General features: G+C 37.7%; 2 protein-coding genes across 6 annotated transcripts in view; one reads left to right on the top strand and one right to left on the bottom strand.

The window, feature by feature from the left end:
- Nucleotides 1-19,599, bottom strand: part of TMTC3 (transmembrane O-mannosyltransferase targeting cadherins 3) — a 29,459-nt gene extending 9,860 nt beyond the window's left edge. Inside the window, exons 1-9 of one of the 3 annotated variants that reach the window (XM_064702032.1) lie at nucleotides 19,515-19,583; nucleotides 18,890-18,927; nucleotides 11,950-12,065; nucleotides 11,145-11,361; nucleotides 9,854-10,072; nucleotides 5,954-6,053; nucleotides 5,103-5,218; nucleotides 3,292-3,464; nucleotides 2,207-2,459 (exon numbers count right to left, since the gene is read on the bottom strand). In XM_064702032.1, the coding sequence (XP_064558102.1) occupies nucleotides 2,207-2,459; nucleotides 3,292-3,464; nucleotides 5,103-5,218; nucleotides 5,954-6,053; nucleotides 9,854-10,072; nucleotides 11,145-11,333 (1,050 nt within the window). In that variant the 5' untranslated portion in view covers nucleotides 11,334-11,361; nucleotides 11,950-12,065; nucleotides 18,890-18,927; nucleotides 19,515-19,583. Of the gene's footprint in view, nucleotides 1-2,206; nucleotides 2,460-3,291; nucleotides 3,465-5,102; nucleotides 5,219-5,953; nucleotides 6,054-9,853; nucleotides 10,073-11,144; nucleotides 11,362-11,949; nucleotides 12,066-15,966; nucleotides 15,986-18,889; nucleotides 18,928-19,514 lie in introns of those variants that run through there. The other 2 variants (XM_064702033.1, XM_064702034.1) reach the window with 2 other exon arrangements.
- Nucleotides 19,600-19,680: 81 nt separating this feature from the next.
- The window catches only part of CEP290 (centrosomal protein 290), a 48,791-nt gene continuing 44,362 nt past the window's right edge, over nucleotides 19,681-24,109 (top strand). For all 3 annotated transcript variants that reach the window (XR_010438661.1, XM_064702031.1, XM_064702030.1), the window contains exons 1-5: nucleotides 19,681-19,928; nucleotides 22,584-22,640; nucleotides 23,161-23,285; nucleotides 23,424-23,501; nucleotides 23,942-24,011. Coding sequence is in view for 2 of the 3 variants with exons in the window: in XM_064702031.1 (XP_064558101.1) it covers nucleotides 23,184-23,285; nucleotides 23,424-23,501; nucleotides 23,942-24,011 (250 nt within the window). In the remaining variant the exon portion in view is untranslated. The remainder of the gene's footprint in view (nucleotides 19,929-22,583; nucleotides 22,641-23,160; nucleotides 23,286-23,423; nucleotides 23,502-23,941; nucleotides 24,012-24,109) is intronic.

Raw genomic sequence — 24,109 nt, 5'->3', positions numbered from 1 at the left:
TTAAGAGACAAAGAAATCCATCTGTTGCAAAGAAAGTGGACATGACCATTTGCTTTAAGTCCTGAATGACTGTTAAGTAGCAGATTTCCAAACTGTGGTTCCAGAAAAGACATGAATAATTATTTCAAAATATCTGGCCTTCAAGTTACAAAAAAAAACCCCATAAAAACAAACCTACAGAAATGGAATTTTTCTTTGAAGAAAGAGGAATTTTCTAGAAACTTTCAGTACAACTGGCTGTCTAGAGTTGAGCATGACATTAACTGCCTCTTCCACACTAAAACAGTTAAATAATCCAGTCTGAAAATCAACCCAGGATTACATATATAAAAATGCAACACTGATTTAAAACTTTAAGTAAGATTTTGTGTTGTATTTCAAGGATATTTCAAGAATATGCACATGGATCATTAACACAGCCCAGCTGGTGATCCACAGCATTTCATTAAGCTACATGAAAATAAAAAACCACAATTGAGCCTTGCAATATACAGAATACATTGATTACTTGGGGGATATTAATGGCTTACTGAAATGGAGTAATAGGCTTTGGCCTATCGTATAGTTTCATTTTGTAACACATAACAATTAATATTTAATATAAAATACTGCATTCCCATTTCCTATGAAATCTGCTCCCAGGCACTTCAATGCTGAAGAAAATCAGCATAATATTGAAAGTTATATACACAGCATAGGTATAGATTAAAGGAAAACAACTTGCATTAAACCAGGACTATACTGTGTCAGATGACATTGAGGTGTGCATGCCGGAGTGAATGACCTCAGAAAATCCTTCCTATAAAATCCACTTGAAATAACAAAAACACATATAAAAATACCACCCTCAAACAAAACCTAACTGACTTACACCAACATATGCTAAAAAACCCATTAACCCTTTCCTCTTGGGAACTTCACCAGGTAGGGAATAAACAGAAATGCAGGGAAATAAACAGCCTTAGTATTCAGGAGCTGTCCTATAAAAAAAGTGAACCACACCCAACACACATTTTTCGTGCTAACAGTGCAGTGGAGAAATACTTATGCCTCAGCTTATATAAGGAGGAAAATGCAACTACTCTGCAGACTTGAAGTGCCGGGCACTTATTTTCCAAGCATGTCACTTTGCACATTTATTATATAAATAATTTCTTCTGTTTATACACAGCTTCCAAATTCAAGACAAGAAATTTCATCAGCAATACTAGATATAATTTTCACTGGTCTTCTAGGGAAATATATTGCCTTGCTCCAGTGACAAGACAAGAAGAAAACATATGAGTCAGAACTATAATGCTAGGTCTTTTAGAAGTGCATCAAAATTTGTCAGCTGCTTAGCAAAGAACTTAAATCTTAGGTTATGCATAAATATTACCACTCATCTGAAAGTTGTTTGCTGATTAACATACTAAAAAATGCATTATTTCTGAAGCAGACTAAGATAAATGCACGCAGTTTTTTTTGTACGCATAACTTCATCACTGAACTAATAAAAAAGTATGGTATCAGGTTATCATTCACCTTGCAAAAATTTGCAATGGAATCAATAATTGATGACTGTTTTTTTTTTTTTTTTTTCAAAAATTTGATCCTTCCCATTTCTTCCAAAATATTCTTTTCTATTAATCCATCTCAGTTTTAAGATCATATATAATACTGAACAGACACAGGAACTGATCTTACAGCTTGACAAAATTAGTTTTTCATAATATGAAAACAACTTAAGAAGAAAAACAAAATAACAATAACAAAAGTGGAAACTTATTCCTAAATGCAAAAATATGTCCTTTCTTTTACACCTATGAGAAAGAAAATCAAATCTTTTGCTAAATACACATCATCACTACTGACATTTAAACAAAGTAGACAGCTTGCAGGATGAAAATGCATTCTGGTCCTTGAAACATTTAAATTCTATTGAAAGCCACCATGTGTCAGTTGAGCTCTGAATATCTGAGAAAGGTATTTGTAAACTGTATTGCAGCCTAACAAGGGGCATATTTATTCTCATCTCTAACAGAATCACATACTTAATTGCAATTTAGCAGTTTTGCCACCAGACAATTCTCCTCTTATGCGTTCATTCTAGCCTAAAAGGCTAGATACACATAGTATCTCTGGGTCACAGCAGATTACACATCTGACCATACAACCTGAGCCACATGCTCTTAACAAAAGGACAAAACCAGGGCATCATTCATACCATCAATACTGTCTTGGAGGAATCTCCGGGGTATCGGAGACTGAACACCATCAAAGATCCCAGAAAGCAAAAGAAGGTAAGGGTGGCAATATTTCTAACATCTAACAAAGACTCCACAAGAGGAATAGTTCCCATTGTCCAGTCGCAGCATAATTCTGAGGGATTGAGAAGAAGCCAAGCATTTACAGGGAGGAGGTAGTTGAAAGTCAGCTGTCTTGCTGGAGATGGACTAACAGCAGCTGGGTTATCAAACCTAAAGCAAAGGAAAGGAGAAAAAGGAGCTTTTAATGAAGAAAGATTTGATATTGATTCACTTTGTGGCAAACTTTAGAGTCATAGCTAGAACTACTAATTACAGACATAAAATATCCTACTCTTCCTGCATTTGTCAGGTGTGAAACCATGCACAGTGATTCACTGAAGAGAGGGACAGAGCCTCCTCCATGTTTATGAAACTGTTCTGGGATATAGTCAACATAAGTTTGAAGAAACAGAATGATTTACATCTCAAGTTGAGCTCAGTGGTCCTTGTTCATGTTTTTAATAGTTCGTCTCAATTTTCCGGGGACAGTTCTAGATTCTTGTGTTTCTACATTGCACAAGCTTAAGATAAATTAGTCTTCAGTTCTAACATCATTCATATACATCTCTTCAAGTAGTCTATCTGAAGACAACCATGGTTTCTGCATAGTACATACATAAAATGTAAAATATATTCTGTATGTAGAAGAGAAAAATTTAAGAGGTTTGGAGAATTCAGACAAGGTTCAAATAAAGAGACAATAAAAATATTTAAGCAATAAAACATTAAATTTCTGAATTATTAAGACAAACTATCAACTGTAAACTTTTTAAAATGGCTGCCTGCTCAAATACCTCAGTATTTTGAACATTTTATTCAACAGTTGCTGAAATATATCATTTAGCAACTTCACAAAAAATGCAGGATTGTACAGACACTGAATAATAATATTGACACAGGTGAATAACACTTAAGTTCATATATTCTTGGCCATTTCATTCCGACCTCATTAAGTCACATCTTATTTATAAGCAAGTGTAAAAAAGAGGCACTTTACTATTACCTTGTAAACACTGGAAGCTGAGACTGGATAACCTGGACTCTGACAACTACAAGCAGGAGTGTACTGAACATTAGGACTATGAGCTTCAACAATGTTTGGAGCATCGAGAAAGGAATACTGCCCTTTCCTCGAAGGATCTGTACAGCTGTGTCCAATAATGCTGGCAAGGTGTACTGCAAATTAAAAAATGGTTTATAATCAGACAGAGTACTCATTAGTTCCTCAGATAAATATGAGCTACCTAATACTTTTTTCCTCAGTTTTTTCTGTAAACGTCTACTCCCAACAGTTAATTAATTCAGCTTCTTAGTATCTTCATGATAAGTTCCCAAAATCAGGTCTCCATTCTAATAAACTAGTCAAGTATTCTTGCTAACACTATCACAGCTGAACCATAGCTATTTTGTGCTGACAGATCAAAAAAATTGTACCATCTTCAGAGGCTTGAACAAATGAATCAAAACCACGAAAGGAACTCTCAAGAAGAAAAATCACTATTTTCAGAATTATCAGCCCCTCTGAAAACCTGCCCTATAAACAAAATTCCTTATGAATGACAGAAATACAATTTGCTTCCTGATTAGCCCTGGCTTTCTATTTTTTGCCACTACTGCAGTAAGTCATCCCTCCTTGCCTCATGAACATCACAACCTTGCACAGTTTCCTATTACATAAGCTAATTTCTTCTCAGTGTACCTCTTTCCCTTTGTTTTCATGACTTCTGCTGGTGATGATTCATTGATTCACGTATACTGGCTGGCTAAACTAGAGAAACTGAAAAGCTTTTGAGGATGGGTAAAAATCTAAGTTCATGTGACACCTGTGCTTTCAGAAGAAACCTCAGTTTGCATTTTATCTTTCCTACTCAAATGACTTACACAATCTTATTAAACTTCAGTGAAATTGAAGATCAGATCAAAAGTTACTAGAAGAAAGGAAGAGTGGGCTGAAAACCAGTCACGGATTGGTGATTTCCTTAAAAATCCAGCAAGAAAATTGTATTTTAATTCACTAGACCTGCAAAGGCAATAGTTACTAAGACATCTATGTGATTCTGCTATTTCAGCCTTGATTATGTGTCCCCAGGATCGACAATCTTTTGGCTTTTATTGGTGCATTTTTGGCAAAATTTTCCAGCAAGCAATTAAGAAATAACTACAAAATCTTCTTAAAATATGGAATGCTAAATTTAAATTTATTTTGGTTATTGAAAAGTCTAGAATTTTTAATTTTTTTAAAATTTAATTGCAGGAGAATCTTGTTTCTTTAAGGAAAAGTCACTATTAATTTAAAGGCTTATCAATGCTTAAAATGAAATATATTAGATAACAGTATTCTTAGAACAACAAATTCCTTAAGAATATTACTTATTCAAATAGGACTACTCTAAAACATTTGGTTACATCATAGAAAATGATGAAATGAATTTGTATATAATATGTTCTCTATTTTTACTACAGGGATTAAAACCAAATAACCCTCCATCTTTATGCACCTCAAACTTTAATCAAGACTGTTACAAGTTAGGATTTGCAAATCTCAGTTAGCTAAAACCAAAGGCTTCCATTAAGACCTGTCAAGTCTTTACTGAGTATATTTGCTAACATCTCCATCTGGCATGTAAAGGACAACTTGGAAATTATTTGATTCCCTCACTGTTAACTGTCAAAAATGAATTGACTCCAAAAAATCTGAAAAATGTACCAGAACTATTGAGTTAACCTTAACTGAGAAAGATCAGTGGCAAATATGATGCTTCAAAGTACTTAATGACTCGTAACAGAAATCCACTTTATTTTTCAACAGCTTACCCCTTGAGCAATAAAGACTTCATACACACAGCAAATCCCCACCACTGTTATTCCTTGTTCTTTACACAGTGTTGCAACAGCTACTAGAAATACAGTCACTGCAATTGGTGTCCACACTGCAAATAAAGAAGATATTGAAAATGTTCCATCTTACAAAAACCACATTTAATAAAGTAAATTACTTTAAAAAGTGAAGGCTTTGACTCCTCATCTGAATATGCTATGTTCTGTAAATATTTTGAGTATATGTAATGTCTTATGAAAGATGACCACTTTTACTCTACAGAAAATAATACACATGCACCAATATTAAAATTGCCTCCCTTAAACTGAATAATATAAATGAAGGGTAAAAGACTAATTTATAATAAGTAAAACAAAATATGTTAGTATTTCCTAAATCACCAGAGCACTTTTTCAAACGGAATACTTTATAGGGAGTCATAGCTTCTCACTATGTCAATATGACTCTGGCAAAGATGGAAGCCTCCTTTATCTGCACTGAAACTTTGGAGTTTACTTGTGACTGACCATCTGAGGCAACTCAGCACACTTCCACTTAAAATGCAGTAATAAATTGCAGCACACTTCCACTTAAATTGCAGTAATAAAAGCCAGTGCAAGAATATCCTAGGGTAGGTGCTATAAACTAAGAAGGCATTAAAGAAATGCCTACGTCTTGGGGAAAAAATGCAATTTATAATGAAAAGTAGTATTATATGGGTATCTTAGCTCTGAAGGAGTTTTGGTACACACTTGCTGAATAACCAGTTCACCTCTATTATGGTTTTAAGAGCATTTTTATCAGCGGTAAAGAAACTGAATTATATCTCTATTTGTCAATCATTTACCTATGGTATTATCCGGACCTTTAGACTTTGTGTATGACAAAAAAGCAGCTAGGAAAAAAATAGATGATAAAAGCTCTGCTCTGCCCACAACTCCAGTTACCTGAAAAATAAAAGAAGAAAAACCTTAATTATTATTAAGTATTTATTGTTATTTGATATTTTAAGATAGCATTTACTGAGTTTTTATTAATAATCTAGGTATGCCATTTATATGTTACTAGATATTTATTATTATATAGATAGCAGATCTCCAAGGAAGTATTCCATACAACACAGGAGTTACCAATCCTGTGCAAGGAGGAGGTGCAAGGAGCAAGAAATTGGGTAAGGAAAGTAAGAGGTCAGTGTTGTTGAGTAGAGAACTGTTGGTCAAACTAAAGAGAAAGAAGCAAATGCCCAGGCAGAGGAAGCAAGGACCGGCAACTTGGGACAAAGCTCAGCTGTGCAGAGATGGAGTGTGGAAGGCCAAGGCAAAGCTGGAACTGAACATGGCAAGGGACATAAAGAATAACAAGAAAGGCTTCTACAGGTAGGTTAACCAGAAAAGAAATGTCAGAGGTGTACCTCCCCACACCAACAGTACTGAGAAAACTGTTATCAGAAAAAACTGATAACAATGGACAAGGAAAAGGCTGAGGTACTCAACATTTCTGCCTCAGTGTTCAATCACAACCTCTCTTCCCTTGATGAGACAGAGAGGAGTGGATTTTATGAAATTCAGAGAAGAGTTAAAATGCATATGGCAAAGGGTTGTTTCAGAATCCCCAAGGAAATACACTCATTCCCATGTCGAAAACTGTTTTCAAAAAATGCTGAAGTGAAACCAACACTCAGCTATGGAAGACAGGTCATTATGCCCACGGCTATTGCAGTAGCCACTGTGCTGCCTACAGTACCTTCTAGGACCACCATTCTTCCTCACTTGTCCTCTGTAGTTCCTCTGACTGCCTCCAAATTTTTACAAGTAATATGGCTAAAAAATAGCATGTTGTCCTGAGGCAGATGGTCATATTCAGCTAAGGAAACTGCATAGCTAACGATTTAACTATGACGATGCTGAAAACTGACTTTTTTCCATCTGGACCCAGCTAGAAAGTTTTATTGCTAGTACATTCTTGGTCAAGCATGATTGATCCAGCACAGCATAAAATGAGAAAGTAACTCAGTACCCAAGGTCACAGTGTAAAGAAAAGCATTCTAATCTGAATCTGAAATCATACTCTAGTACTTCTCTTGGGACTACAGTATGTTTACCAAAGGACTCACTGAATCACACACAGAGAGAGCATGTTTCACCATTGGTAAGACACTACAGTTGGTGTTAATATTTTGAAGAGCACCTAAGTATTTGTTTCCAAAATATCTTAAGATGTTTCAAAGATTCCTGGTCTGGAATCCAAAATTGTCTAGCATTAAGACATTAAAGAGAACTTTATCTGTAGATCAGTTGAAAGAGAACATTAATAAAGCATGTTGGTGTGCCTCCACAGTTGACTGCCAACAAAAGAGAGGTTCTATTTCTGGACACAAACGTGACTTATGAGAGAAAACTCCAGCACTCACAACGTTAGTTGACATCCTGTAGTTATAAAGGTGGTTTACATACTTCTGGCCAGAACAGTAGCAAAGCAGTTAGCAAGACCGAACTTGAATTGTAAAGATAAGGACAGATGAATCTATGGGACTGTTATTCAACTCATGTCCTAAAAACGACTTCCTCAGAAAAACAGATATCACTGCAAGAGCCTAGCTTCCTTCTTAACTCAAGCAGAAAATTATCTTCTACTTATCCCGCTCTGATAACTTTTCCAGGAAAAAACTGTTTATTTTAAGATAGGCAAAGGGTTGAAATATTTATGTATTGTATCTGCTGTTTCAAACTCCTGTACAGGTGATTAATAAGTAAGAGATTAATTTAAAGGAATTAAGACCAAATACCTTTAAATTATACTTATAAAAGATATAAAAATCCAAAAATCCTAGTCCTAACATACATTTAACATACACCTAACATTATTACTTCCTCTTTTCTGTGTAAGGAAACTTCCATTTGTTCTTTATACACACTGAAAGAGGTGAGGGTAAGAAGGAAGCAAGCCCTTCTCTAACTCTTCAGTGAGTACCGGGGTACGACAGCAGGGGGACTGAACTAGAATTGCGTTGGCGGCGTCTCCAGCCAGCCCCAGGTTGCAGCGATCCTTGTGTTGCAGCGCCCTCACGTGGCCGACACCAGGCCTTACACACACTCTGCCTTACACAATGAGCTCCCGTTACACAACGGGCTGTAGGACCGGCACGGTACTTACTAACCGATGGCACAGTACTCAAAGCATCTGTGCTACTTGCTACTTGAGGCGGAATCTGAAAGTTCAATCATAATAAAGAATCACTAAAATTTGGAGTTGAAGTGATAAAATTATACTGGCTGACCTAACCTGTGAGCCACTAACCTAAGTCACTGGAAACTTGCTAGCACTGCTGCAAAGATCCTGTCACATTTACTACAAAGAGGTAAAGCCAAATTCGGCAATTTAAAGCATGTTTTTTCAAAGAACCAGAAAACAAATTAAATAAAGAATTTCAATTTTTTAAACTCATATTTTATCCAAGTTTTTAAAGGGGTTTGTGCAAACTCCTTCAAAACTCCTCTCCAAAGCAGGGGTTTCCTGCTTTGGAGCAAGCAGGAATTTTTAGATGCTGAACTTCCTCACTTTAAACATTCCATTAACTTCTAGCAAGGACATATTAGTAGCTTAAATAACAGCCAACTTTATCAACTCAATTCCTGTAAAATTTGCTCAAAATGAAATGATGTAGGTTTCTTAATTATTGCTTAAAGGGATCTGTACTACTAGTGAATAAGAGATAGATGCAAACTCTTTACTCAAAAAATCAGGACCAAAAAATTAGAACATAAAGCCATCTCATTTTATTAAAATCAAAAGACACTGTTCCCCGCTTCCCTACCCAAAAAAAACTCCTTCCACTCACTAAAGTGGTATAATCTTCAAAGCAGCAAAAGATTCAAATATTTTCAGTTTTCTGAAATTAAGCTAATACTATTTTAAAAAAAGAAAGTGGGCTTTGCAATACCTGTGTACTGAAATCCAGGAAAGCAAATTGAAGGGGAGCAGAAATAACAGCAGAAAATGCCAGAAATCTGCTTTATCAGATTTTCTGGCAGCAAGAAATCTAATGAACAGTGATCACAAGACTTCATTTCCTCCACAACATTGCAAGCCTGGTTGGCCATTAAAAAGTATATAATCAGAAAAGTTGTACAAACAAAGCTTTTTGGTTTTTTTTTTTTTTTTTAATAGCAGTGAAGAATTCCTTCAGAATCAAAGAAAAGAAGAGAGGAGAGAAATGTATTTCTTCCTCCTGGCATGCTATATGTTAAAAAATGGAAGGTTTAAACAGAATTGGGCCTAAGCTGGCTATAGCATAGGAACAACAATCCTAGAGAAAATCCCACTGAGACAGACAACTGACATAAAAGAAAGCAGACAGAATAGGCATGGTGATTAGCCACAAGGGATTCTGGAAATGCATTAAGAGGCATTCACAGTATTTGCAAAATAGGATACTGCATGAATCATCACTGAACACAAATGTCTACGTAAACTGAAGTCATAAAAGTCAATGTGAATAGCAGAGGCCTAAATTATTTAGTAACTAAATTCATGTTTCTTTAATTATTTTCCAGTAGTTGCATGTAATATAAAACAACTCTTGAGCATGGAAATTTGTCACTTCCACCACTCACTGCAAAGGAAAAATTAAGTACAAATAAAATCATACTTTCTAAAGTTATATATACACAAGCAGATACAAACACCTTGAAATTTAAGTTTAATTAACACAGTTCAAACAAATTAAGCACATCACAGCTGTACCTACCGCTTCAGTATGTATTGGGTGCACTGCGAAGAGCAAGGATGCAACTACACTGCTCCTGTTGTCCAGGAAGAGCTTACAGACCTTGAGGAAGACTATGCAAACCACCACATGAAAGACCAGATTTAGAAAGTGGTAAGAAACTGCATTTAACTCGCTGAACAAGTAGTTTAAGCGAAACGTTAGAACTGTAAGGGGACGATAAGATTTATGACTCCTCTCCTGAAAGAAAACAAATAAAACAATCAGTCACCACTAACTTACAAAATTACTTTCACTCCAAAATACCTTCCTAAACACCTATCCATACCTAAATCTCCTTCCACTGTCAGGCATCTACCTTCAAAACAAAGATTTGAAAATCAGTAGCCCAAAAAAAAGGAAAAAAAAAAAAAAAAGCTTTTTTCCTCTAGACGTGGTTAAGGATTTTTTTCAGCAAAAACATGTGAAAACATCCTACTTGAAACTTCCCTGGGAGAATTTAGGAACCTTTTTTAACCCGCAATGAATACAGAACTAAATGGCATCTGGAAGCTTTGGTTACAGGTTTATATGAAAATTATGTATCAGAGTCTATTTACAGAGCTAGCAAAAGGTATGTCACAAGGAACTAACCCCGTAGGTTATGAACACAAGAAAAGATTATAAAGTGGAATGCCTTGATAAGCAGAGAATGTATGAATGGGAGAGAATTTTTATTCATTTGCTCAGCAATAACGCCACATGTGACTTTTAAAATTGTATCAAAATCCTTTAGCTATTGCCATTTAACAATGTTTATCAAGAGCTTCAATGCCAATGCAGATCTTCAGGTAATACACAGCCACTCTATATGATTACAAATCAGAAACTCTGAATTCATATCTATATATATATATATATACTTAAATAAATTTAAAGGAATCAATATCCTAATCCCAAGCTTTGTTGTTTAAGTGTTATTTTTCCTTCCAGGTTGCATTCAGAAATAAAAGCCCTTTCATGGCAATATCTGATTTGAAAAGAGAAAAGAAATTGGTCAGTTGTTCAATTTTGATATTGCAATTACATAGGCAATAACAGCTGTGTGCTGTAAGTACAACTTCATCTTCTTACCAGCTCTTTTATTGAACAAATGGAAAGAATATAAGCTACACATGTTCCTGATATTATTGTACAAAACACTAACACCACCAAATTCCATCAAATCCAAGCTATTCTGTTAAAACCACACTAGGGAAAAGAAGTGTAAAAACACTCTGCAAGGTTTTTTTCAATTTCCTAAACGTTTCAAAGTGTTTCACAAACCACCTACCTCAGACATTGGAGTGCCCCAGAAGTCATTCTGAAACAGATTTCTTAATGGAGTAGAAGGATGCAAATCTTTATTGTCCAAAATTGCTGAAACATCATCAAAAACAAACCCACAAAAGAGACTGTTCCAGTAGCAGGCTGCCACCACACCAACTATTAGTGCAGCTTCCTTCAGGCTTACGTCAGCCATCTTCTCAAGGAGGTTTCATGGACAGAAACTGAAATATACACAGAGAAACTTGAGTAGTTTTATTTACTAAACTTGATTTTAAAAGTCAAATTAATACATCAAATACTTTACAAGTTAATGACACTCCATACCTATAAATCAGTAAGATAGAAAAGTTTTTCCTCAAGCCACGCATGTAACATGGTTTAGTGTTTAAAGTAAATACTCTCATTAAAATACCTTACCCTTAAAAAGCCTTACAAAAGGTAGATACACGGCTACTTTTCATGTTTTACTTGCAGGCAAAGAAAAAAAAGCATTGATAATAAATTGTGATGTAGCTTTTCCAGACAGCTATTGCAGTTCAAGAGAGTGGTATAAACTGATAAACTATGAAAAATAAGTTCTCTGGAATCCTGAGTAATTTAACATACACAAATTCTTAGTTAGCAACGAGGCAGATACTGTGTCAATTATTTATGGGGTTTGGATTTAAAGGTGTTTCACAAAATCTTTCAAAATAAATTAAAACTAAACCAAACTTCAAACATTTTGATGAACAAACTGGAAACTTGTAGAATTTCATAAATACAGGGGTTCAAGGACAGGTAAAGGACATTAATAATGTTAAACTTACCATTGAAGGTCACACAAAGCTCATTAGCATTCTTTGTAGAAGTTCATGAAAAGGTCATTTTTTTCCTCAACTCTGCCAGTTGCTCTGATGTCACGGACTGCTCATGAGACTACTGTCTAAAAAAATCAGTATGCAAAAAACCAAAATTAACTTTATCTTGTATTATTTTCTCTCATCTTGCTTAACTTCCTAAGCTCCAGAAATCATTGATCAGCAGTTTTATGACTGTTTACATAATATTCTATGGGTGAACTGATCAAAAGGTGAAATTACTGTGTATTGGGTTGTTCAAAAATACTGTTCTGCCTTGGAAGAGTAAGAAGGTAACTACAGGTCAAAGGTATTTCTTTTGAGCACTAGTGAATCTGCACAGACCACTGCCAACTGCTGGGACTGATGGTACTGAAAAGCTACACAGCTGAAGACTGACTTCATTTTGAGAAAATGGACATGACTGAACAAGAGTATTTTCCCCCCAAACTGTAGTGGGGGAGCATCTGTAAGGACACAGAGCAGCTAGTATTAGCCAGATTATGTGGATCCATGAATACATAATGACTGCAGCCTTATGTTTATCACAGTTCACACATCAAAGCTGATGAGCTATTTGAAAGCTAAAGTCTGCTTTCTTGTCCTAAACCCTGAAATTCTGGTGATTTTTTTTCTCTGGTCTACTGTGCTTTTTAAAAATTGTGTTCATATTTATCATAAAACATGCTGAACTGGAAAGGACTCATAAGGATCACTGAGTCCAACTTCTGGCCCTGCAGAGGACAACGCCAAGAATCACACAATGTGCCTGAGAGTGTTGTCCAAATGCTTCTTGAACCTTTAATACTCCCCTCTTGAACTCTTAATACAGGCCCCAAAGATCTAGATAGGTGATCTTGTTTGTAGTTTGGAGGGTGGACCTGAGAGCTCTCAATCACTCACCACCACAACTAGTGGCAAAGGAGCAGTAGGCACAGGAAGGAATACACATGCAGCAAGATGCAGGTGCAGCTAAACTGAAAACCAGGACACACATAATTTCAAAGAAATCAAACCAAACTATTTGGTGTTCCTCACATCATCGCAGTTAAGGGTTTTTTAGTGCTCGGAGCACTGGCTATTGATGTTACTTCAACAAAGAAAGCCTTTTTTTAAAGCTGCCACCACCTTTGTAATTAAGAAAAACAAATTAAAAAAAACCCCACAATGTTGAAGGATGTTGAGACACCTTTTTCATAGAATCACACAATGGTTTGGGTTGGAAGGGACCTTAAAGATCATCTAGTTCCAATCCCCCTACCATGGGCTTGATCCGATTACTTTAGAACACTAAGATAAGTTTACAACTGAACATGTCTGTGATCCTCTTGGCAGACAGAGAAATCTTATTAAAAAAAGAAAACAAAGCATGCTACAGGAATACACTTTTGAACTTTAACTCATTACTTTTTCAGATCCCCCTTCAAAGGTGGATATGAAACATATGCTTCTACCCTGCCAGAATTTGAAATTCCTTTTTTGCAACAGCTTCTAAAGAGTCCCACTTCCTACTTCTTGAAGTTCACTAATTCTACTGAAAAGCAGTGATATCTGAAAAGGACCTACAATAAACACGTCAGGATTTTCCAACATATTAGCCTTTATTATTTTAAGTACCGTGACATAGTAATATTACCACACAGAACCAACTGTAAGATTTATTTAAATTCAACCTTTGAGAAAAGGTTTTGTTAGGTGTTTTAACAACACTTATTCAGAAACAGCTACTGTTACCCAACTAGCAAAAAATCAAAAATTGATTCCTAAGTACTGCATCTTATCAAAATGGAAAGCTTAACCAGCCTTAATTATTAGCTCTTTCAAATTTTCTAGGTTTTCACTTTTCCACACATGGAAAAGTATGTCAAAACATCTACTATACCTATCCCTTAATCCCAGGTTTCTGATGCTTCCACAAGCCTTTCATTTTGCTCTGAATTTCTAGCATTCCTTCCACACAGAACTCCACACTCTACACCATTGTTGACCATGCTGCTCCCTGACAGAGCTCCACTTACCTACATGACAGCTGTAGGGAAAATACTGTTTTGAATGAAAGGGAACTCTTAAGCATAAATAAATTCAGATATTAGATAAATACAAAGTTCATGTTTTAGTGGTTAGTCCACCATCAGAGAACTCCAGAAAATATCCACATTTAACACGGGAAGCTGTTATTGCAATTCACCTTTGCACATTTCAATCACAGATACAATTACAACTCCATGAAAATACATGGCTATACCTTGGTCTTTCAAGGCAAGTATTTGAGTCACAGACACTCCAGACAATCCTGAACAGGTTTACTAAATTTACTGTAGGCAATGAATATATGCAACAAAATGCACTGTTCTGGTTTTAGCAGCAAGTCACCCAACATACTGCTTGAACTGTATCAAACTTAGTAACCTTTAAATCATCACACCATACCCCTCTCAAATTTTAGTTGTGTGCTAAAGCACTAGGTCTTGAAAATTGAGAGGCATAATGGAAATCTGGTAAAGCCCTCATATTCAAGCACTCTGCTTCCAGGCTAAGCACAAAGAAAAAAATGGGAAATGTAAGGCCACATAAAACCTGTGGATTGCACAAAACTGCAGTTCAGGTACTTTACTCCTGACATGCATTCTGGCATTCTAAGGTCTTATTTTCTGAAATATACTGCAAAGATACACAGGGTTAGGAAAATTACTTTTTTCTACCTGGTCTGATTACAGAGTACTTTCAATGTTCTTGCTGATCTAAAGCATAAATATGGAATAAAAAAAATGCAGTCCTTTATGTTAGCATAACAATGCAGATTTTGAGCAAGTCTTGCAATCAGAACCACTATTTCCTATCTGCTACTGTAGCTGGGTCCACCCTCACACCCCAAGCTCCAAACTGGCAATGATCATCAACATGTTGAGAATGCAAAACTAAACCAAAGCTTTATAAAAGATCACCCGTACTTGGTAAGCCAGGCAAAAGTATGCCTGCCCTTAAACTCAGTGGAAAACAGCAACTGCTTCTTGGCAACCAAAATAACTTTCACATCAACTAATCTATTATCAGTTTGATGTTGGAAAGAAAGAATCCATGTAAGGAGTATATTAGACTGAGAACCTTGCAAATCACAGACATGCAAGAGGCTGCTGGAGCCTTGATATGACTGGGCTGCTCATGTGAGTGGATATATTCTCCTTCTTACCAAGTGACATGTTGATCAAGCCAAGTATGGTCTTGCAAGTGCCAGTACTTCACTTCCAATGATGGATGTATTTGATAAACACCTGCAAAATGCTGCCTAACAACTTCTTTGCTAAACCAGCCTACTCCTAAACATGTAAACAGACTGACCAACCCTCAGGTTATTTTTTCATCTCACCTACCTGCTACTCTCACAGCTACTAAGACTGCCCCTGAGATACCTTAAGCAGTCCTTGGGCTGTATGACTGCCAGCTTGTGGTTTAGTGCACAGCCACAGAGCTACCATTTGACTGGATGAAATCAGGACAGACATTCACTTAACATACTTTATTACAAAGACTTCTGTTGGATGCTTTAATTTACAACAATATCTGGCCATGTCATGAAGAATATACAGCTGAACAATGAACAACAAGGTAAACCTTTAGAGTCAGAAAATGCACAGTAGTCATCAGAGCCAACTGTAAAAAAAAAAAGAATACCCAGTCTATGCCAAACAGCTTATCATTGGACTAAATCTCTTAGGCTGTTTGGCACAGAAATCTGCACTTTGCACGGCACCGTTTTCACATTTGTACAGAGACACTAAATGGAAAGGACAGAAGAGAACCAGCACTCTCAAGCCCATTTGGCTCGTAAAGTACATAGTTATCCTGTTCCAGCTTCTCGAGATCACTCCAATAGTTCATCCAGTCTTCAAGAATAACAGGCAAGAGTAAAATGTAAGAAAGTTTCACAAAACTGAAAAAATGCACTGACAAAAAAACAAGTAACAACCACCAAAAGAGCCAAAGCACCTTTAGAAGGTAAGAAGACACATTTCTCAATGACTGCTACTAAATCCATGACACTACAGATGGTTTAGCACACCACATGTTGCAAGATGAAGTAGTCTGCATAAGAAAACCTCTGTTGCAAATAAAAAATGATGTTCTAAGAGTATCCTCAGCTGGGAAATTTGGGAGTGCAGAAGCCATTTTCTGTCCATAAATTTAGGAAAAATTGGCAAGTGTCTCTCTTGGCAAGAACACAGATGCAATCCTGAAAAAATGCAAAAGCTATTTAGCATTCCATCATTAGCTATCTGCCACCTTACATTAAAAGACCCTTGCAGAACAAATATGTTTTTGTCTGTTAGACACATCTGACTATCAAACTTTAGAAACTTAAACATACATTTAATTTTTTTTCTTTTACTGAGTAATGGCACTTGCATGGACTGAAAGGCATTAACAACAACGTGTTATGCCAATTTACTAAAAAATAATCAGGCAATACTAGAGATTTATTTACTAGAGACACACACTTTATTAATCACTGAAGGTTCTGAACTGTTTAGAACATCACTTACAGTTCACACAGAAACCTTCAAATTATCAAAGGTGGAAGAAAGTGAAAAGTCATTAAAATTACTCCTAGGGTTATTTTTATTTTTAAACAGGTAAGCAAATCGTTCATCTAAGAGCTAGTAGCTGAACTGATGAATATTAGCACATATATACAAACAAATAGCACAGTCACTTAAAAATAGCATTTTTAATTAATCTTTTGAGGCTCTGCTAACGTCCTAATTTGTGTTGCCTACTTGCTAACCTTTGTTTATTTTTATTCTGAGTCAAAGTGAACATTTTGTGCTGATTATTACAAATGTTTACTGACAGAGAGAGATCACAATTTTGTTTCTATTTTGCCTTTCCAACAAAGCCTTAAACTTTATCTACTCATGCCACTCCAAGGTACAACTCCAATAGGAAAAAACTCAGATGCACAGCTGAAATTTAAATGATTGGGCTTGAATCTGATCTAGAAAGCAAGAAGTATTTGGGAAGATGAGAGGAGAAATAATACAAAACATGCCTGAATTTCCCTTTCATCTTGCTGAAATCCTAAACCAGGATAAATATAACAAGAAAAAATTTATTGTGAAAACCTTCTGCAAGTTTTTTGCTACCAGATCAAGAAGCATGGGACTACTAAGAAATACTCTTCACTGCTCAGGAAGGCCTTCAGCTGTCTCTTCACGTGGTTCTGAAGGATTGCGTAGAAGAGCACTGGCAGTTCTGATAAAGTCAGAACACGTGTTGCAGGCCAGATGAAAATCTCCCACGGGGAAAGAACTTGTGGGCAACCAGGCAGCTGGACTAACACTGGGACATTTTAGGTTACTCTGATACAAACAAGGACCAAAATGTAACACAATTTAAAATGGGTAAGATGAAGCTGCTGGTTTAGCTTCAATTTGTTGTGAGTGGATATATTGCAACTGTTACACATCAGTTGAAACACAAACCACACAGGTCTAGCTTGAACTTTATAACTCAGAAACCTAAATCAGTAACAGAATTTCACATTTCAATGTCAAGCCTTTAGGGGGTTTTTGCTACATTCAAACAGCAGCTAAATAATGCCCGTTCTATTTAGAGCAACTACATAAAACATCTTTTGTGGCCTCACTGATGCAAAAATAGTGTCTCTAAAATAACACTTATCACCACTCTCACCGTTCCAGAAATGCAACAGCACAAACTGTATGCTTGTTTACTCCAAAGAATAAATGAACAAAAGCTACATGTGAGGTATAAGCTGAAAACATAGCCTTCAGACTCTGCTACTCTGTCCTTACTTAGTATGCTGGGTCTGTATAAGATTTCTTATGTACTTTAAATAACATTCCATTAGGCTTTTCATGGTGCAGTTTCTCTATTAGGTCTTTGCAAGGGCACACTGTTATCAAAGCTGTGATTTAACATGTATGCCTAACTCTTCTATCAGAGCAGGTCAAACTGCTCACTATGGAGTTGACTTGATTCCTTGGCTCCAGAACTGTAAGTATCTATTCCCACTAAAAGAAGATTCACTTACACAAAGTTCATCGTGTGAGATGATGCAAAACATACTGATTTACTTGGTCCAAGCCATGCTGTATTTCAAAAGTTTTCTCATTTTGTGTGGGGTTAATACTTCAATTCCTTTTACTCTTTTTTCACTTTTGGAGTTTCAATGCCCACCTCAAATCCAAATACCTTTTATTTCTGCACCAATGGTCTTTAGTAGCTGCACTATACAATTACAACCCAGGTATGGTTTCACTAGCAGTAAATGCAGAAATGTGTTCTCTGCTGATTCTGCAACAGAACACTCAAAAATGCTGATGCATATTAAATAAAGCACATTAAACAGCTATACTGGCATTAACAGCTGGTTAAGATGATTAAAAAAAAACCTCCTATACAGAAGCATTCCAGCATCAATGGATTATTTTCTCTACCACAGAAAGATTCATTTCCTGAAGGCTTAGTTTGTGGCTAAGGTGCTATTATTTTCTGTGTCACTTCCTACACTAAAAAAGTCCATGCTACTAAGAAATCATTGTTTTACACCTAAACATAATTAATTTCATTTTTAGTAACATTACCCATTCATTAAATATAACCCAGTCTCTTTCCCTTCCCTAACTACACAATTTGCCTTTAGCACCCAATATGGAGCTATAATTAACCACCCCCTGGCTGAGATATAGAAGTCTTTGGAGTTGTGCTGTGACTGCATAGGTATACAAACTGTATAACTATAAGGAGTGCAAGGCATCTTGCAACTTGTCAGTCTCCTACTAAATATCAAGGATATACTGATCAAGAGATAGCAAAAAATTTGAAAAGAGCTATTAATCCAAAAAAGGACAAAAGTACGAAGATAATGTTATAATCGCCTTTCTCTTACCATTAAAAACAAAACAAATCCACTTCAGCTCTCCGCAGCTGTTGAACAAACAAATACAAAGAGATAAACACACCTGGAATGGTTACTAGCTTTCTTTTTTTATTTGAAAAGATGTCTTCATATCCCTTTAACTAAAACACAGGATCTCAAACTTTATCAGCTATCAGACCTCTACCAAAACTCAGACTTGCTGGCTAGTAGTGCCCAAAGGATACAAGTAATTCATAGGTGTGCTTTCCCCGCGCCTTCCGGCCCCCGCACCGTTCCCGGCCCACCCCGAAGCGCACCCGTACCCAGGCAGCCCCGCAGCCATCCCGCCGGCCGGGCAGGAGCCAGCACGCTGCCCGCAGCGCTGGGGCGAGGCACGCAAGGCAAGGCAAGGGCAGCCTGAGCGGCGGAGGCGGCAGAGCCGGGGCGCGGTCCCGTTCGCCGCTCAAGCGCCGCAGTCAGCGGGCGAGGCCGCACCGCAGCCCGGCAGGCGCGGGGGGCTCACCGACGGGGCACGGCCGGCGGACCGAAACTACCGTGGGCAGCAGCTACACCGGGCCCACTCCTTCCTCCCTTCCTCCCCCTAGCCCGGCAAGGCCCGCCGCGGGGCGCGGCCGCAGCGCCGTGCCCGCCCTACCTGAGGCAGGCACCACCGCCGGAGCCGCGGCCCCGCCACCGGAGCCACCACCCACCGCGCGCTCCGCCGCCACCGCCGCACACGGAGCATGCGCGCCGCCCCGCAGAGGCTATCGGGAAAAAGGTGAGGGGTGCTGTCGGCCCAGAGGCATGCCGGGAGCCGTAGTCCCGGGGAGCCCGCCCGGCGGCGGGGGTGGTGCTCGGGGCCGTTGCCCCGGCGAAGCGGCGCTCTCGGGCGGGATCGCGTCCTGCCCGCCTGGCTACCCCTCGGGACTGGGAGAGCCCGATTGGCACCGTGGGGCTTGTCTGTGGGTGCCACGGAAGGGCTGACTTTCCCTGCGCCCACGAGTATCCGCGACCGCGGGAGAGTCTGATGGCGTCGCCTGGCAGCGGCCACCGTCATCCCCCGGGAGCGGTGAGGCCACGGGGCGGGGGGCGCTCCGGCGAGGAGACCAAAAGCTGCAGCCGGGCTGGGGGCGGCGGCGGGGCCGCTCCGCTGCGGCGGGCCGGCCGCGGGTCCCGGGCAGGCGCGTCCTGGGCAGGCTGAGCCCGGCATGGAGCGTCCCGCCCGGTCTGCTCTCGGCTGCTGCCTCTGCTGCGCCTCCTTGGGAAGGCGGCTGCAGAATAAAGCAGGCTGTTAGTTCAGCTGAGCTGGAATGAAACGGGGACAAAATTGTCTCAGCAGCATCCCGGAGGGATCCTGGGCTGTCACTGTATCCTGTGTCTGGGATGTGCCAAAGAGGAGAGAATGGGAACCTGCGAAGGTCCTCTCTTGGTTGGGGCTTTGTAATTAAGATCTTGTGATTCTCAGACCTACTCCGAGTAAATGCAGTTTGAAAGTCAAAAGTAGCTTACACTGGGTTACGCCATGTAAACAAATGCGGAGTTAGCAGAGCACCGCGAGGTGCTTCTCGATGCTCCGTCCCCTTTGTGTGCAGGGGACTCTGTGCTTGCTGCCCATTCACACACCCTGGTGGGAAACGATCAGCGCTGCCCAGTGGTGCGTGATCTCCCTCTCATGGTCAGGTGTCACCATGTCAGCTTGGCTGTCTCTGCGTGGTTTGCTGCAGTCAGACCAGGGCACTGTTGTAGTACTTGAGCATACCCTCCAGACTTCCTTTTCCATCTGAGACTGCTGAACTTTACGACATCTGAACGTTTTATGTATGCTTGATTCCCTGAGTAAGTCCAGAAAATCTTATGGTAACTAATACCAAATCCCCATTGTGACAAATGCCAATCACTTGTTTTTAAAATTTTTAAAATTTAATAGTAATAAAATGTTTGAAAAGAATAGTAACACAATTAGAGTAATAACAGTTTGGACAAATTGAATTAGGACAATATGAGACAATAAGAACAAAGAGTTACAGACCTCCGGGTACCTTTTTCTGGGCATCACGAGCCCGAAAATGGACACCCGTTAACAAAGGATTAACCCTTAAGAATAATAGCCCGTCGCATATTCATACACTTCATCCGTGATGCATAAATTCCATCCAAACACAGGATTCCATCTGGTCAGTGTCAGCTTCTTCCTTCTAATCCTAACAGCGCCTCCAAGGCGAGAAGTTCATTTCTTCCGATAAGAAGGCAATGAATTCTTTGTCTCTGAAAGACTTAGGTGTCCTGTGGCTGCTATCTCGCTGCAAGCCCTTTCTGTTAAACAAAGCATTTTACATAGCATAGTGTCTGTTTTAACAATTTTTATAGCCCAAAACTATATTTAACACAGTACTTAAGAGAATTAATACAGCATTACTTTCTAACACAACACATATAATATTCATTTTAATATTTGTGAAAAGCCAATCATAAAATACATGCATTTTTCACACCCACCTATTTCACACATTTTGTAGACCCATGAGTTCAGCGTCTCACCACGTGGATCATCTGTTTACTAAAACCATGGGTTTTACTTAATGACAACAGATGAGCAAAGATTGAAAAAAAAAAACCAACAACTTTTCAATTAAATAAATTTTCTAACAGTATGTACATACTGTGTACCGTACTCTGTGCATAGGTTGTGCCCCCCACCTTACTGTAGCTTGTCTCCCAACAAGTTGGATTCAGTTGTTTATGTACAATCCAGTTATGTTTTGTCCTTTTGGATAAAATTTTAGGACTGGTATTTTCTTAGGACATTATTTTGTAAGTTAAGGGAAAAAGATATATGAGAGATGGAAGGTGGGAAAGGATTGACAGTAGTAAGGTTGTGTATTTTCTTTCAGAATAGTTTTGATTGTTGAGCATTTAAAACTTCTAAGTTTTACATCTCATTGCTTAATAAAAAATAAATATGTTTAAGAACTCTGATCCTTAAACAAGTATGTTGCTGAAATCAAGTAGTATTCAGTTCACTGAACAAGTCAAAGTGCCAGCATTCTCTTTGTATTATCCTTTGCCATTACAACAAAACAGAAAAGCAATAATGCATATAAAGTGTCATCCTTGTGAAATCATGGATTGAATGTAATGCCTGTTTTATGGTTAGCAAACATTGAAGAACTATAGTAAATATAGGGGACCTTTCAAGTAGTTCACATATTCAGTAGGGATGAAGATCATTTTTATCCTTCCTTAAGCATACAATTGTATTTCTGAGTCTGAAAGCTCTTCTTTCAGAATGCTTAGGCATACTAGTTTTGGAAAGTAATACCAGTTTCAGCCTTTTATTATCGAAGGAAATTTCAGTTGTTGAGTCTTTAAACTGCTGAAGGGGGGACAGGGTGCATGATGGATCAGATCTCAAAATATTGTGCTCAGCATACAGTATTGCTGAAATTATTGATTGAACTTGATTTTTTTTCTATAAAATACATACCCCTGTTGTGTCATTAGTTTTTTGAATAAAACTGCATTTACTATTCTAGTTAGCTTTATTTCTTTCTTAATTTTTCTTAACCATTTGTGCTATATTAATAATTTAGGGCATTAAATAGATTAAAAATGTTCTGTTCTAAACTTACTAGAATTTACTTTTTGAAATATTGATCAGAAAGTCTAGAGACAGCTCCAAAGAAGAGAATAATCCCAGATTTCCAATCCCTTCTGCCTTTTTCAGATACTGAATTGACTTTCAGGTATGTGAGAAATCACTGTGGCCCACAACATCCAGTAGGTAAGCAGTAGAAAAAACTTTCCATCACTTTCTGATTTTTCTCAGTTTCCAGGTTGTTTAATGTCCTTTGTCAATTCAAGTATTCCAATCAAAAAGAAATGATGTTTAATAGAATGCCAAGAAGTTGGTGTTCACAGTATGAAACTGAAAGTGTTGGTTGTGTTTTAAATATTAGAAATAATGTTTTTTGTGTTTGTGCATTGGCATAAAATACCACATTAAGCGATGGGGAAGAAAATAAGAATATTGAAATTAAAGTACTGGTTTCGTGAGTGTCCTGATCTTCACTGATAGTTCTAAGAATTCATTGAGTCTGCATGGTGTAATTCTTAAAGAAAAATTGGTTTTATTATAGACTCCTAGTTTGCAATAGATCAAAATGTGAACAGAATGTTAATCAGTGTTACAATTATTAAGAGTCATCTGCTGTTTTCAGTGGCCAGCCTCCATTAAGTCATTTGACTTAAAATTGGTTTGCACTGATAATAGCTGATAACTGTTATTTTAATCTTTGTTCCAGGAAAAAAAAGTCCCACCTTCAATATGGCAGCTGTTTTAGATTGGAAGAAGCTCATGAAAATTGATCCAGATACCCTGCCTCGTCAAGAGGAGCTAGCGGACAGGCTGCTGGATATCATCATCAAGGTGCTTGAGAAAAAGGGAGCATGAGGGTTCTGTCGTGCCTTCTTCCCCAAACCATCTCTGCTCCTTCTCATACATGAAAGATTTATTTTGTGTATTTCATTGATATTAGTGTAAAACCACTTTTGTATCTTTTGTTAGGTTGATGGGAAAGACTTAAAAGCTGAAAGTCCAGAAAAGACAATACACCTTTTTAAAATTACTCAGTCACTACTGAAGGTTTGTATTAAGGCTTACTTTCTTCAGTTCTGCAAATGCATTTGTTTTGTTTTGTGTGTTTTTGTTTGTTTTTTTTTTTGTTTTGGTTGTTGTGTTTTGTTTTGGGGTATTTTGGTTTTTGTTTTTGTTTTTTTGGTTTTTTTGTTTGTTTGTTTTCTTTTGTTTAAATTGAAGCATCTTTTTTTCTCCTGTTCCTGAAAATACTGCTTACTCCTAAGGTAATTTATATGCCAAGTGGGTGCTTGCACCAGAATACTTTCTTGTGTAGCTGTTGGAATTTAGTAGTGGGAAGTGAAGTGAATTGGAATAACATAGATAAATGGAAAATGCAAATAAATGTCTCAAAATAAATATGTTCTAAACATATGTCTATGGAACAGTCTTTTAATTTATGGTAGTAGTAAATATTTTTTCTTTGCTTGCTATGTTTCTTTTCTCAGATGAAAGCTCAAGAGGTAGAACTTGCACTAGAAGAAGTTGAAAAAGCTGGGGAGGAGCAAGCTAAATGTGGTAAGCCAGCTTTTTTATGCTGTTCCTAAAAGATTTGTTAAATATGTTTTTAGGTTTTTGTTCTTGCTGTTTTGTGGCTTTTTTTAAGGTTGAGAGAG

Source organism: Zonotrichia leucophrys, chromosome 1A, assembly GCF_028769735.1.
Source record: "Zonotrichia leucophrys gambelii isolate GWCS_2022_RI chromosome 1A, RI_Zleu_2.0, whole genome shotgun sequence".
NCBI classification, from domain to species: Eukaryota; Metazoa; Chordata; class Aves; order Passeriformes; family Passerellidae; genus Zonotrichia; species Zonotrichia leucophrys.
The sequence above is the reverse complement of the archived record's forward strand: the minus strand, read 5'-3'. Positions and strand labels throughout refer to the sequence as shown.